This window comes from Sarcophilus harrisii, chromosome 1 (assembly GCF_902635505.1).
Source record: "Sarcophilus harrisii chromosome 1, mSarHar1.11, whole genome shotgun sequence".
NCBI classification, from domain to species: domain Eukaryota; kingdom Metazoa; phylum Chordata; class Mammalia; order Dasyuromorphia; family Dasyuridae; genus Sarcophilus; species Sarcophilus harrisii.
Window position 1 is genome coordinate 590,210,437 of NC_045426.1, and position 17,238 is coordinate 590,227,674.

At 33.6% G+C, this 17,238-nt stretch overlaps 1 protein-coding gene across 2 annotated transcripts in view; it reads right to left on the bottom strand.

Annotated features, from left to right (window-relative positions):
- ANGPT1 (angiopoietin 1) overlaps window positions 1–17,238 on the bottom strand; it is a 331,085-nt gene that overhangs the window by 108,070 nt on the left and 205,777 nt on the right. Inside the window, exon 4 of one of the 2 annotated variants that reach the window (XM_031947117.1) lies at window positions 5,094–5,323. In XM_031947117.1, coding sequence (XP_031802977.1) covers window positions 5,094–5,323 — 230 coding nt within the window. Of the gene's footprint in view, window positions 1–5,090; window positions 5,324–17,238 lie in introns of both variants that reach the window. The other variant, XM_031947116.1, reaches the window with a different exon arrangement.

Here is a 17,238-nt window from a genome sequence, read left to right on the forward strand (position 1 = left end):
TCTTTCGTATGCTTTCCTTCAAAAGTCTCACAAACATTGAGCTAGCTCTGGCAATGTGTGTATCAATCTCATCAACTATGTGTACGTCCCTGGAAAGTATACTGACAAAGTAAGTGAATTTATCTACAGCAAAATTCCTCCATTTGCTGTAGCCAATGATTTCATGGATGATTGTGAAGAATCTCTGTTTTCTTGGTTAGGCCAAAATTAGCACAACCATCAGTGAATCAATCCTTACTCTGCAGTTCAGCCTCAGAGATTGCATTGAATGCACAATAATTTGAGAAGTGAAGAGAAAAGTCACACATCAACTCTCCTTCAACTTTAGTCTTGGTTTATAGCCTTTTCAATTTAAGTAATTTACCATAAGCTCAGTAATTGACCTTGATGCAATTTTCATCCGCATTAAAGATGTCTGACAACATCACTGAAAAAAGCATGCTAAAAAGCATGGGGGCAAGCACACAGTCTTGCTTAGGAAAGCACAAGGACTCTGTCCATTATCTGAAAACCTTGCAAGCCTGCCATAATGAAACTGATATAGAATATTGGTGAACTTCTCCGGTCATCTAAATTTTGCCACGATCCACAAATCTTCACAAATGATGCTATCAAAGAAATTAGGTAGATCCACAAATATGTACAGACATCTGTTTTACTCCTGGAATATCTTCTAGAATTTTTTGGACTGCAGACAACATATAGGCCATTCTTTGACCCTTTCTGAAGTCACATTGGTTTTCTGACCATTTTATAGTTGAAAGATCAGCCAATTAAGGCCACTGGCATGAATCTTGCCTGTGATGACTAAGAGAGAGACTTCATTGTGATTGTCACAGGACAACCCATTTCCTTTTCATTTATAGAGTTGGACAATGGAGACATCCTTGAACTCCCAAGAGATAATCTCCTCTTGCAATATAATCCAGAAGATTTCTGTCAGATTCTATATGAACAGTGATTCCACCTGCTCTGTAAATCTTAGCAGGAATAGAATCAGCACCAAGCATTTTGTCACATGAGAAGCCTAATGATATTCCAATACCTTTGGAAGTCTTGCTGGAGAGGGATTGACTTTAACCTGAGCTTCACATTTAATAGCTTCATAATTAGTTGATGACAGTTTGCTGAGAATGCTGTGGAAGTATTCAGCCTATCTCTTCAGGATTTTTTGACCTCATCAGGGTTCATATGGAACATATGATATGATGATAATAGTATGACACTTTCCTGAAAGTAATAATCATGCTATCATGAATCTGTTATTCACTCCCATTACAAAACATACATGCTTGTTCATTAGATTGGTTTTGATGATGAAATTTATGCCAGATTAATGATGCTTCCTATCACTGCAGACATTCCAGAAACAAAATAAAAAAAAAGCTTCAGCTTTGGTAAGCTGGCCTTCATTTGCCATCTTTGTGCCAGTCAGGACTGCTATTTGGATGTGATCCCTACTAAGTTGTCTTATAACAAGAGTTGTTTGCCTTTCAGTTCTACTGAATTTCATATTGTCCATAAACATGTGCATATTCCCTGTGCCAATGTTGAGAAGGACTAGCTTTGTAATTTTTTTTTTTATTTAAACCAAACTTAGGATCCCCATCCTGCAGTAAGTATGTCAGGGTTAGATTAGACAATTTCTAGGATATCTTTTCTAAATCTTTCCTTATGCCATGAGGTGAAAATATGGTCCCTTAAAAAGACTGTTCAGATACCTGGCATGGGGGAAGTTATAAATACACTTCTGCTTCAGCCCAGGGAGAATACAACCTTTTGCTCTGGACTGCCTTTGGGCCAGTTTATATTTACAGCACCGAGTGTACCATCACCTGATTCTTTATCTGTCACCACAGGTCTTTGAGATAGGTAAAAATGATAAAATGTTATGGGTAATGCCTTTTGACTCAGTCATATATTGGATTTAAATGAGACAGAATACTGAAAAATTGTCTGACTCACTATCTCTTCCAGAGTCATAGGAGTCCAATGACAAAATAAAAGTGAAGATGGTTGATGATAACTTAGGAGGCAGAGGTGACCTAGGTGACTTCCATATCTAAAGAACACTAAATGCTCCACAACACTTGCTTCAACTGCCTTCATGTCTACTGCAACATGCTGTTCACATCTACCTATTCTTCTGGCTGAGGTCTTCAAATCCTTGTCATAGATATCCCCCTAAATTACCAATGGGTCTGAGACCCCTCAATTACTCTCAGCCTAGTTTAGCCCATCTGCCAAACATGGCTAATGTGCATTTTTATAACATACTTCTTAGAGCTCTAGGACAGAACTAATGAATCAAATATCTATTTGATATTTGCATGGATGGATTTGCATGGATAAAATCCATGAATTCAAGCATGGAAATCAGTTCTGAAAAGGACCCACCAGCCCTCATACCAGCAACATTTGTCTTCCCTGAATATAGGAACACCTAAATATAATATAGCATAATAGAAACTTAATAAAGATTTATTTAATGACTGCCTAAGATGACATAACTATAAAGTCATATAATGTTAGTTCTAGCACTTCTTCCACTTTATCACTTTGGTAGAGCCCATACATATTTGATATATATCTTTATATCACTCCAATATTGTTAATTCATGCTCAATATTTTATATGATGATACTGCAGTGCCTATCTGAAATTTGATGCACAGGAGGAGTCCTTTGCCTGAATGGATTCAGTTGCAGAACAGAACTTTTTTTTTGAATGTCAAATAGCATTATGAAGATGTGCTAAACTTCACAAAACAGGGCTTTAAACCCTAATGAAAATCAAGATTTTCATCAAAAAATAAAATAAAATAGAAGCTATCATTTAGATCAACATCTCAGTTGCAATACCTTCTTAAGCCCTGAAATAATTAATAATTTTAATGAAAGATCAAGGGGAAACCACAAGAAGAGATTGATGAGCAAAAACCTAAGGGGAGGGTCACACTAACCAATACCCACAGCAAAAAAAGATAGAAGTTAGTTTGGAGAGAGAGAAAGAGATCTGGGAAATATTGTATGTGAAACTAAATTTGCTGGAGTAGATATATTGCATCTAAATAATATTTGAAAAAGGCTTAGAAAAAACTTAGCATTGTTTCTGAGTCTGCCTATATATGTCACCTAGTAGTTGTATTTACTTACCAGGTAAAATTAATATATATATATATATATATATATATATCAATATATCAAAACATATACTTGGAATCTTCCAGAACCCTTGTTTGCCAAGAATTTCTGATCCTAAAGTCATACTCTTACCTCTAAAGTTACTTTATACTTGAGGCATTACTGTGAACTCTTTATTATGCATGGATTTAAAAGCAAAATTCTATGAAAGTCATAAGAACATCTGAATTTTTCAAGAATCCCTAGAAACCTCTGTCTTTGAAATCAATACAGCTCTATCTAGATAAAATCCCAGCATGATAAAGACAATGTGCTTTTAATCTTTCCAGAGCTGAATTAAACTCAATACAAAAATAGAATATGACTAACTCACATAATGTTTAATTGTTTAATTCTCATAAACTCTGATAAAATTATTTGTTAAAGTAATATGAAGTCTTCATTCCAATAGACTCTAAAGGACACTATCAGGAAATTGGAAACTGGAAAACAAGTTGTTTAATCATTCTCAGCCATATTGTTGTCTATATCCAAATACTTCTCTGGGAATCTATTATAAATGTTTAAAAAGTGCTTTTCAATATGTAATACAAACTACTTTAACATATCTAAGGGGGTCAGAGCCAAAATAGGCTGATATCAAAATGTAATGGAAATGATATTAACAAATTAAGCCATAATTATGAAAATCCTCTATTATGTAAAAATAGAGAAAAATATTATATCAAAACCATTATTTGTATTTTCTAATAAATTTATATTATTCAATTAAAAAGATTTGAATCTAAGGAATGAATATTTGTTATGTGTGCTGATAAAATGTTAAATAAGATATATTAACTTAATGAGATCTCCATTTCACTTTAAATATCAAGAAGGAAGAGAATCTTACTTTCTGAAATAACTAAACATTTACTCACATCTGATCTCAACTTATTCACTCATATGAAATTGCTGAAAGAATTGCACTCTCAGAGATGATCTCAAGATGCAAGTTTAGAATAACTCCACAGAGTGCTATAGACACAAATGTGAAAGGAACAAGCACATTTTTTTATTGAGATCTCAATCTTCAGGTCTTTCCTAATGCTATAAAGATAGCAAAACATTCTTGATATTATTCATTATTTCTGTTAATTAGCTTTGCACTAACCTCAATAAAGTGTCACATATTTCTCACTTTTTTTGAAAGTAAGGTTTTTTTTTTTTTTTTTTTTTTTTTTATTCCATGCTCCTACCTCATTAACTGACTGCTGGAGTTCTTAAAATTCTTACTGAATTGAATTAAAATAGATGCTAATTCATTTTCTAATTATGAACTTTCTTTATCCTTCATCATAATAATGTTTTTTTTCAGAAACAACTATTCACATGTGTTACAAAATGTATTGAATATTAAGTTTAAATGTAAGATAACAAGAATTCTTTGTAACTCACAGATTAATAATGGTTGGCTAGGTTTGAAGAACTCTTAGAGATGATCTAATTTGACTTCCTCCTTTATGGGTAAAGAAACTGAAATTTATACTTTCTCATTTTATATTAATAACAAGTATTTTCTGTTCATCCATGTACCCCTTTTCATTTATTAAATTCTTTTCTATGTATTGACAGTCTTTGCTTCCATATCAATGATCATGAGAGTACTTTTTAAAGATTTCACTGTGATCAAACAGAATAAAAAGGGGGATGAAAATTATAAAGAAGATACTATAAATATACAAACTGTGATTACAAAGAAAACCTCTTACTCAAATATCCTTCTACAAAGCTATTTAGTATTTTCTGATTTCAAAACAATTTTTAAAAAAAATCTTAAATAAAAGTCTACAAATTTTATTGTTTAATTGTTCTCTATAAAAATCCATTGAAAGTGGTGATTTATGGAGCAATTGTATTATTTTTGATCCAAATACTTGAAACCCAAAGTTAAGAACAAGTCCTTACCACCTTCTTTAGTACAAAGATTGACGAGGTTGTGAACTGTGTCCATCAACTCCAGCTGTTGTTTTTGAAGGACACTGTTGTTACTGGTTGCCCTGTTTAACTGTTTCTCCAATTCCTGGATTATATATGTCTGACGAGTAACCAGGCTTTGCAAGTTCTCCTTCTCTTCCTTTAAAGTGTCCAACTCTTCTTTGTGTCTTTCTTCCATTTCTAGAATTTTATGCTCTAATAGACTACAAACAAAGAGATAAAATAGTATTGCTTAGTTCTGTACATATATTGAGTTCCTATCTGCTGTTAGTTTATGATATTTCAAATACACTTAAATTAGATTTACTATAAACTTGCTTTTATTTTTAGAACGATAGATAAAAATATACAGGTTGGCTTTAAGAAGGTATCCAAAAACTATGCACTTAGGAACATATAAAGACCACCTCCCTTTGCACCCTCCCTCGGTTATAGGTTATTTCCTGGAGGTACCTTATACACAGAGGGTAGCTTATTCTGGCCCAAGTAATAATTGAAGCCAGGAAAAGAAATATTATAACTTCCATTCAGGGACTGAATCCAATAAGAAAGATCTTGTCTGCTATAGTGAGACCGTGCTGGAAAAAAACCAAAAACATATGCATGGCAATAATCATGATGTTTTATATTTACATAGCTTCATTTATCTGGTGTTTTAAAAACATTAACTGACATTGATGAATTTTCATAAAGCTTCTGTGAGATAATTAACTTCAAAAATATAGGAACCATTCTATCATTAAGCAAAATAACTAGGGTCACATTGTAGGGAAGTTTTGGAAAGAAGACAGATTGCTATGCTGTCTTGTATTCTAATCAATAGTCTAAACTATCTTGTCTAAATGCTATTATCTATATATCTGTCCTAAAGTGAAACCTGAGGATAAATCGATTAAATATCTAAATATTAAACATGCAAATAGGTTAAAAGAAACACCTCTCTCTGTTTCTCTTTCTTCATGTTGCTGAATTCTTAATCAAATTCTTAATCAAAAACTCCAATGGTCTTTTCTCATTCTTAATAATTTATTAACAATACCTTAATATCTACTTCATTTAACTATAAACATTTTTTTTTTCCTTTTGGAGATCTTTTCTTCCGGATTTTTATGATACTATTTCCTCTGGATTGTTTTCTATTTTTCTGACCACTCCTTTGGTCATTATCCACATCATACCCCAGGGGAATACTCCAAAGTTCTGCCTTTGTCTCTATTCTCATTTTTCTCTATTCTTTATTATCTCTGTCCCTCTGGTCCCCCTCTTGCTCTCCCATATACACTTACTGCAATGTCTTTAACCATCTCTATTCAGTTGATTCCTAGTTCTAAATATCCAAGATTCAGTTTCACTTCCAAGTTCCAATACTAGATGACCACTTGACCCTTAATTTTTTTCAAACTAGATGTTCTAAGACTCAATATTTCTAAAACCTTAATTATTTTTCTTTCCTGAAGGCCTCTCATCTTTCCTATTTCTGTCAAAGTACCACTATATCTCCAGCATCTCAAATTTATAATTTTAGCATTATCATTTACACTTCATTCTTCCTCACTCCCCATATCCAATCAATTGTCAAATATTATTTCTACTTTCACAATATTTCCCATCAAATGTCTTCTCTCTAGTTTCAAAGCTACCACATTAGTACAAGTTCTTATTACCTCTTGCATAAATTATTGCAGCAATCTTTTAATTGGTCTCCCTGAATCAAGTCTCTCAGTACTCCATTAAATTATCCATTACTGCTGAAGTAATTTTCTTTAGCCACAGATCTCATCATGTGCTTCCCTTTTTCAATCAATTTCAAGAACTTAGTATTTCCTCTAGGATAAAATGTGAACTGCCCTATTAACTTTTAAAATCTTTACACAGTCTGGTGCCAACAATATTTCTAGTCTAATTGGACATGACTTCACTTCATTCATTCTTTTAATCTAAGCAAACTGGATTTCTTTCTCTTTCTCATCAATAGTGCTCCATACTCTTCTCTCTATACCTTTGAATTAGATAAATGTCCTTCTTATTTGAAATATGCTTCCTCCTTCCAGCCCCTCATAAAGCATTTCCTTTCCTTTCAGATGCATAAAATCTTTCCTGATTCCATACTGTTACTGCTCTCCTTCCCAAACTATCTGATATTTAACTCCTTTGAATGTTTGTATAATTATATATTAATTGTGCTGTATAGACTTTCATAATAATTTGTTGCTTTGCCTGTAGAATATAAACTCACTGGAAATAGAGATTTTTCATTATTTCTAGTTGCATTTTCAGTGCCTACAATTGTATCTAGCATTTGTTAGGTGCCAAATTAGGACTTCTTGATTGACTGTTTTGGTGCTCTTAAGTGGGACATTTTAATTGACTTGTACAAAGAAAGACTTTAGTCAGCTGATGGCTTGGGCTAGTGTATGTTGTAAGATTTTTCCACATAAAGACCATTTTATTAATTACATTTGCATTCATTGGAGCTAGCATAGTGTCTATCCCACAATTAGCACTTAATAAGTGCTTATAAATTGCTTGTAATTGGCATTCTTCATTCAGTACTGTGGAATTCAAGTTAAACTTTCTTTCTTTCAGAAATCTTACATTAAAAAAGGACTCTTTGCAGAAGCACTGGCACCCAGCAATTGCCGATAAATTTATGAAAATAAAAATAGATTTTATAGCATGTCTAATCAACTATTATCCTACAAGGATGTCCAACTCAGTTTTTCAATTCAGTTTTCAAAAGGATCAACCAGTCCCTTGTTTACAAAGTGTTATTCAAGTTCAATGAACTAGGTTTTATGCTTTTTCTACCTTGTAAAAAGGATATGTTGAATCATTTCTGGATGTTTTTAAAAAGAAGAACCAGGGAGTATTTTAAAATTAATTCTCAGATTCCAAAATAGAGAGTATCTCATGAGTCCAATTCTCTGCTTGAGGGAATCAGGCTGTTGTGACATGTCTCTGGAATATACAGAGAAAAAGAAGAGAATTGCTTCCTATCTACTCCTCACCAATAAATCCATTCTCTAGTGCAGGTATGGCATTGTCCAATCACCTAGACAATCATTCTGTAGAAGAAATCAGCACCAAAGCCCATATGTGTGGGTATATTTCAGTGGGAGTGCAGAGGTTTGTGGTTGTAAATAAGGCTACTCTGATGGTAGCCTTATAACATGACAAAAGTATGTATTATATCAGGGGAATTAAGGAAGCTTTTCTTCCTTTTGGTACCACATTTATCTCAGGGTGAAGCAAGTTCTCTTACTCTCACTGAAAAGTCTCAATAGTATATTCTCTGTAGTACAGTGATATGAGGAAAACATGGCCATTCTTTGTACTCCAATCCTTGTTGAGTAAAGTAGCCAAAGCAAGATAATGGGTAATGGATCAAACAGGCAGGTAGGAATCATTAATGGGAAATATTTTCTTTTCTTTAGATGACACATTACTGTTAGGGAAGATCAAGAAAAAGATTTCCCTACTGAGAGATTTAAAATATTTACATAGATATTTTGTTGGGTAAGCCATTATTCTACAGTATTTTCACATGCCTACCAATAGACTTCAATTTAGTGCAATATTTCTAAACTATATGCTATTCCTCTGCTTACATTCTTTTTAACTTTGTTTCAGCTCCTGGACAAAAGATCAGTGGCAAAATGCCTGCTTAATTTCAGATGATTTAATTAAATAGAAAAATCTAATCAAGTTCAAAGAATGATTGCTGCAAAAAAGAAAGAAGAATAAGATACATGGGGGGTGGAGCCAAGATGGCAGGGAGAATATACACATCTGTCTAAGTTCTTCCTTATCCTCATACTACTTTTTATGAAACAACATTGGAATTAGTGCTTGACTGTCAATATCCATGAATATTGGGAGTATAACACATTACCAACAGAAGATAATCTTGAAATTTGCCAGAAAAATCTGATTTTGCTAGCAGGCAGGGACATCTAGATCAGGTGCAGAATCGGGCAAGTAGGTAGTGAAAGCATGGAAAACAGCTCACACTGAGCAGACCTGATGGGGGTAAGAGGTGGTCTTAGCTAGTGGAAAATTTGCAGGGAAAACTTTACCACAGTGTTGGCTATTCTGCTCTGGCAGCAAGTGAGTAGATCAATACAAAAGCTATAAACACAAAGGGTAAAGATTATAACCCCAAAATACTAGAGTCTCTCTGGACCTGGCCACAGCCACCCAGCACCACGAGGGACTCAGCATGATCTCAGTTCAACCACTGATCACAGTATAGATACTAATCCCAGTGCAGACACTGATCTCAGCATAGCCATTACTGTCCCGCTATTGCTTCCTATTGTCTGGTGAGGAAGCTTGGTAACACTACACTGCCCCAAAAGCAAATTGCAGTTTGTTTATTTGTTTTCAAAATCAGTAAAAAGGCAAGCAAGCTCTAACTATAGAGAGCTTTTATACTGAAAGAGAGCAGACTTCAAACCCTGAGGAGACTAAAAGCAGATTGTCTCCAGATAAAGCCCCAAATGGTGATATAACCTAAAATCTAAGATCTGAAATTATATTATAAAGCAGAAGCCACCAAAACCATTTGGTATTGCCTAAGAAATAGACTAGTTGATCAGTGGAATAGGTTAGGTTCACAGGACAAAAAAGTCAATAACTATAGCAATCTAGTCTTTGACAAACCCCCAAATCCCAAATTTTGGGATAAGGATTCACTATGTGACAAAAACTGCTGGGAAAATTGGAAATTCGTATGGCAGAAACTAGGCATGGACCCACACTTAACACCGTATACCAAGATAAGATCAAAATGGGTTCATGATTTAGGCAAAAAAATGAGATTATAAATAAATTAGAAGAACATGGGATAGTTTACCTCTAAGACTTGTGGAGGAGGAAGGAATTTGTGACTGTAGAAGAACTAGAGATCATTATTGATCACAAAATAGAAAATTTTGATTATATCAAGTTAAAAAAATTGTATACAAACAAACTAATGCAGATAAGATTAGAAGGGAAGCAATAAACTGGGAAAACATTTTTACAATTAAAGGTTCTGATAAAGGCATCATTTCCAAAATATATAATTGACTCTAATTTATAAGAAAGCAAGCCATTCTCCATTTGATAAATGGTCAAAGGATATGAACAATTTTCAGATGATGAAATTGAAACTATTTCTACTCATATGAAAAGGTGTTCCAAATAATTATTGATCAAAGAAAAGCAAATTAAAACAACTCTGTGATACCACTACACACCTGTCAGATTGGCTAAGATAACAGGAAAAGATAATGACGAATGTTGGAGGGGATGTGGGAAAACTGGGACATTGATGCATTGTTGGTGGAGTTGTGATCTGATCCAACCATTCTAGAGAGCAATTTGGAACTATACTCAAAAAGTTATCAAACTGTGCATATCCTTTGATCCAGAAATGTTACTACTGGGCTTATATCCCAAAGAGATATTAAATAAGGGAAAGGGACCTGTATATGCAAAAATGTTTGTGGCAGCTCTTTTCCTAGTGGCTAAACACTGGAAATTGAATGGATGGCCATCATCTGGAGAATGGCTGAGTTAATTATGGCATATGAATATTATGGAATATTATTGTTCTGTAATAAATGACCAGCAGGATGAATACAGAGAGGCTTGGAGAGACTTACACGAACTGATGGTAAGTGAAATGAGCAGAACCAGGAGATCATTATACACTTCAACAACAATAATATATGAGGATCAATTCTGATGGAAGTGGCTATCTTCGTCAATGAGAAGACTGAATTCAATTCCATTTGATCAGTGATGAATAGAACCAGCTACACCCAGCAAAAGAACACTGGGAAATGAATGTGGACCACATATTGCTTTTACACTCTGTTGTATTTTGCCTGCCTTTTTGTTTTTCTTCCCAGGTTATTTTTACCTTTCTAAATCCGATTTTTCTTGTGCAATAAGAGAACTGTATAAATATGTATACATATATTATATTTAAAATATACTTTAACATGTTTAAATGTATGAGACTGTTTGTGATCTAGGGGAAGGGGTGGAGGGAAGGAAGGGAAAAGTTGCAACAGAAGTGTTTGCAAGGGTCAATGTTGAAAAATTACCCATGCATATATTCTGTCAATAAAAAGCTATTAAAAAAGAATAAGATTCACGTAGGTTTTTAATAAGAGCATTGTAGTCATAAAGATAATAGAAGATAATACAATATGGCATTATTCCTTTGAAACATGATTAATTGTGGTCTTCCCATCTCCCCAGTCAATCAAGTTGTGATATGCCCCTTGGTGAACTAAAAGTCTTGTAATTATTATTTTTAGTCTATATTTTTCAGAGGCCAATATTGAACTCAATATGATAAAGAAAATGGAATCATACTTTTTCCTATTCATGTTTTACAATTAAAAAGAAAAAAAATCACATATGTAGAAATCACCACCAGAAAAGTATTCATAGTATTAGAGCACCTTCCCTGGATTTTTTAATTTCCTTGGAGTTTTTAAAATGTTATAAATCATCTTGGATTTTTTGAAGTTTTGTCTTATTTTCTTTTGACATAATAATAGGACCATAGACTTGGAAGAGACATATGATGTCATCTGATACATTCTTATTTTAGACATTAGAAGACTGAATCTGAAGAGAAGTGAAGGGGTTTTCATAAAGTTTCACACAAGATAATAGGGCAACAGCTAGCATTCAAACTTGGGTCTTCTAGCTCCAAACCCCAGAACCTCTTCTATTATATCACATTCATCATTCTCCTCCATTTTTGAAAATGATCTGTCTTTAGGGAAGATAATATTTTCAAGAATAATTTGTAATAATGAAAGAAAAATGTCTTTTAATATTCAGAAGCAGGCATTGGCATAGTGGATAGAGCACTGGGACTGCTATCAGAAAGATCTAATTTTAAATACTGCATCAGCCGTTTACTAGCTTTTTGACTTTGAGTGAATTTCTTAAATCTTGCTGGTCTCAGTTTCTTTGACTGTAAAATGGGGGTGATAATAACACTTCTCTCACAGGACTGTTGTGAGGATCAAATGAGATATTTGTTTTTAAAAACTGCCTATTCCTTTCCCTTCCTTTCTTCAGGTTAGATTGAAAAGAGGAGAATCTAGGAAATTGGAGGAAGATCAAAAGAATCTGCAAATGGAGAAAATGATTCTACCAGTCCTTTAGGGAAATCAAAACTTTGTAGACTTTTTTTTTTTTTTTTTTTTGTAAAGGATTAAAACTTGTTTCTTTTTCTGGTATTAATTCTCCTTGGTTACAAATCCACTGAACCTCTGTGGATACATTAAGACAAAGAAGCTTAGGAAACCATTGGTATATTTTCCCTATATGCATACACTTGTTATGTATTTCCCTTTGTTCTCCTTGAAGGAGAGCCTCTTTCCAATTTTCTGTTTTCCCATGGCTAGGTAAAGAGCACCATCCTGTCAAATACTAAATAAAGAAGACGCCAAACTAAATCTTAGACAAGGAAAACAAAACTAAGCATATGGCAAATGCATGGTCACACAGGGAAACTTGCTAAAGGATTTTGATGTACAAACTTTTGTGTACTAATGAATATAGAGAGGTTCATTGGATTTGTAACCAAAGGGAACCATAAGCAGGAAAAAACTAGAATGGGGTCTTTTAAAAGAAAAACAAAATGAAACAAACAAACAAAAAAGATTCACTCCCTTTACACGATGCTTCTTACTGAAAGCTAATACTGCATTCTCTTTTTTGGCTGCCACAGCAGTGACTCATTGAGCTTGCAGGCCATTAAAACCCCCAAATCTTCTTTGGATGAACTGTCAAGTAGCCATACATCCCCTAGGCTGTACTTTTCAACTTTATTTTTTTGGCCCTGAGTGTAAGACTTCACATTTATCTTTAATAAATTTCATTTTATTAGATTTGGCCCAACATTTATAGCAGCATTATTTGTAGTGGTAAAGAACTAGAAAAATAAAGTAGAAACTCATTGATTAGAGATTGTCTAAACAACATGAATGTAATGGAATATTACTGACCTGGAGGGGGGCGGATGTGAAAAAAGATGGATCCAGATAAATAATTAAAGACTAATGAAATGATGCAAAATGAAATAAGAAAAATTAGGATTATAACATACTACAGCAACATAATGGAAACAACATTGATAATAAAATAGCAGAACTAAGATAAATCAGTAGAAGTTGTGAGAGGACAAATTTAGACTTGATATCCAAAAAACTTTTTAACAACTAGAGTTTTCCAGCCATGGAATAAACTACCCTGAGAAGGGTAATTTCCCTCTCTTTGTAGATCATGTAGAAGAATCTGGACAACCACTTTGAGTTATATAATAATGGGAATTCTTTTTCTTTATGTTATTCTTTTTTTTAATAGTCTTTTATTTACAGGTTATATGTATGGGTAACTTTACAGCATTGACAATTGCCAAACCTCTTGTTCCAATTTTTCCCCTCTTTCCCCCACCCCCTCCCCCAGATGGCAAGATAACCAGTATATGTTAAATATATTAAAATATAAATTAGATACACAATAAGTATGCATGACCAAACCGTTATTTTGCTGTACAAAAAGAATCAGACTCTGAAATATTGTACAATTAGCCTGAGAAGGAAATAAAAAATGCAGGTGGGCAAAAATATAGGGATTGGGAATTCAATGTAATGGTTTTTAGTCATCTCCCAGAGTTCTTTCTCTGGGCGTAGCTGGTTCAGTTCATTACTGCTCCATTGGAAATAATTTAGTTGATCCCATTGCTGAGGATGGCCAGGTCCATCAGAACTGGTCATCATATAGTATTGTTGTTGAAGTATATAATGATCTCTTGGCCCTGCTTGTTTCACTCAGCATCAGTTCATGTAAGTCTCTCCAGGCCTTTCTGAAATCTTCCTGTTGGTCATTTCTTACAGAACAATAATATTCCATAATATTCATATACCACAATTTATTCAGCCATTCTCCAACTGATGGGCATCCACTCATTTTCCAGTTTCTAGCCACTACAAAGAGGGCTGCCACAAACATTCGTGCACATACAGGTCCTTTCCCTTCTTTATGATCTCTTTGGGATATAAGCCCAGTAGTAACACTGCTGGATCAAAGGGTATGCACAGTTTGATAACTTTTTGAGCATAGTTCCAAATTGCTCTCCAGAATGGTTGGATGTATTCACAGTTCCACCAACAATGTATTAGTGTCCCTGTTTTCCCACATCCCTTCCAACATTCCTCATTATCTTTCCCTGTCAGTCTAGCCAATCTGACAGGTGTGTAGTGGTATCTCAGAGTTGTCTTAATTTGCATTTCTCTGATTAATAATGACTTGGAGCATCTTTTCATATGACTAGAAATAGTTTCAATTTCTTCATCTGAGAATTGTCTGTTCATATCCTTTGACCATTTATCAATTGGAGAATGGCTTGATTTTTTATAAATTAGAGTCAATTCTCTATATATTTTAGAAATGTGGCCTTTATCAGAACCATTGACTGTAAAAATATTTTCCCAGTTTATTGCTTCCCTTCTAATCTTGTCTGCATTAGTTTTGTTTGTACAAAAACTTTTCAGTTTGGTATAGTCGTAATTTTCTATTTTGTGATCAGTAATGATCTCTAGTTCTTCTTTGGTCATAAATTCCTTCCTCTTCCACAGGTCTGAGAAGTAAACTATCCTGAGTTCCTTTAGTTTATTAATAATTTCATTCTTTATGCTTAAGTCATGAACCCATTTTGACCTTATCTTGTTGTACAGTGTTAAATGTGGATCAATGCCTAGTTTCTGTCATATTAGTTTCCAATTTTCCCAGCAATTTTTGTCAAACAGTAAGTTCTTATCCCAAAAGCTGGGGTCTTTGGGTTTATCAAACACTAGATTGCTATAGTTGTTGACTGTTTTGTTCCTTGAACCCAACCTATTCCACTGATCAACTAATCTATTCCTTAGCCAATACCAAATAGTTTTGGTAACTGCTGCTCTATAATATAATTTTAGATCCGGTACAGTTAAGTCACCTTCATTTGATTTTTTTTTCATTAATTCCCATGAAATTCTTGACCTTTTGTTTTTCCATATGAATTTTGTTGTTATTTTTTCTAGGTCATTAAAATAGTTTTTTTGGGAGTCTGATTGGTATAGCGCTAAATAAATAGATTAGTTTAGGTAATATTTTCATCTTTATTATATTTGCTCACCCTATCCAAGAGCATTTAATATTTTTCCAATTGGTTAGATCAGACTTAATTTGTGTGAAATGTGGTCTGTAATTTTCCTCATAAAGTTTCTGATTTTCCCTTGGCAGATAGATTCCTAAATATTTTATATTATCAGTAGTTACTTTAAATGGAATTTCTCTTTGTAACTCTGACAGTTGGATTTTGTTGGTGATATATAAGAATGCTGATGACTTATGTGGGTTTATTTTATAACCAGCAACTTTGCTAAAGTTGTGGATTATTTCTAATAACTTTTTAGTAGAATCTCTGGGGTTCTCTAAGTATACCATCATATCATCAGCAAAGAGTGATAATTTGGTTTCCTCATTGCCTATTCCTATTCCTTTAATCTCTTTCTCAGCTCTTATTGCCAAAGCTAGCATTTCTAATACAATGTTAAATAGTAACAGTGATAGTGGGCAACCTTGTTTCACTCCGGATTTTATTGAGAATGGTTGCAGTTTGTCCCCATTATGATGCTTACTGATGGTTTTAAATAGATGCTGCTGATTATTTGAAGGAAGAGTCCATTTATTCCTATATTCTCAAGTGTTTTTAATAGGAATGGATGTTGGATTTTGTCAAATGCTTTTTCTGCATCTGTTGAGATGATCATATGGTTTTTGTTAATTTGGTTATTAATATGGCCAATTATATTGATATTCTTTATGTTATTCTGCTGAGACCTTTCAAACTTTCAAATTCTCTGACCTTCTAAATATTATGAAATTACAATGGTTAAGTTTGGTGCTAAACAAGAGACATGAGGATATACCTCCCTCTTTTCTTTGAAGAGATAAAGAGTATAGCAATGGAAAAATCACATAAAATGACAGACCTCCTTATCATTGCTAAAATAATAATCAATTTGTTTAGTGCCTTATAAAAACATGGTTTCTATGTACTTTTTTATTTGATATTCATATCACTGCACTGAGATAGACATAGAAAGCACTAATCTATTTTATATATGAAGAGACTGAGTTTTTGAGTGATGAATTGCCTATAAGACTCAGATAGTAAACAGCAATGTTAGGACATAAATGTAATTCTTTCCTCTCAAAATTTAATGTTCTTTATAGTGTACTACAATGCATCATTTAAGAGAACAATACATTATTATTCTAATTTGACAAATGCTTAAATTGGGACTCCACGTATTAAATATCTAGAGTTATTATTGGCCCTCTGGTCAGAAGTTCAACTCTGGGACTACCATTTATCTCCAGTTAACTAAAGTCAGGTAGGAAATCTTGAATGTTTTCCAAATTTGGCCCACAGAACCATCACTTCTCATTTCTCCAATGGTATTCCATTCAGAGTATTGTTTTGGTTTAGACTTAAATCTTTAAATTTAAATGATAACCCTAACCTTTGAGATTTTGCATGACACAATAGACTACATGACACATGCAGTCAGAAAAAACTTGATTTAGTCAGTCAGACCATTATATAATAGGTATTTATTAAGTGCTCACTATGTGCCAGACACTGTGCTATAGGGATTATAGGGATTCAAAGACAAGTAAAAATATGATCCTAGCCCTCAATGAACAATAATTCTAAAGGAGGAAGCAACAGGCAAACAACTCTGTTTAAATCAGCATAAATAGGAAATATCTTAGAGGAAAAACTTTAGGGCACTTAGGAATGGTAAAAGACTTTTTTTCTAAAATCTAAGATCTGAGTCTTGAAGAATGCTAACAAAGTCTGAGGGGGAAGTTTAGGAGAAAGAGTGTTCCATGCAGAAGGAATAGCTAATTAAGGGGAAGAAGGGAAAGCACAGTCAAAAATAACAGTATGAAAAAATGAATATTCAAGGAAAAGCAAAAATGCCAGCATCCCTGGATCTTGTGAAGTATACAGAAAGGAGTAAAGTGGGAGAGACCTAGTTTTATAGGATTT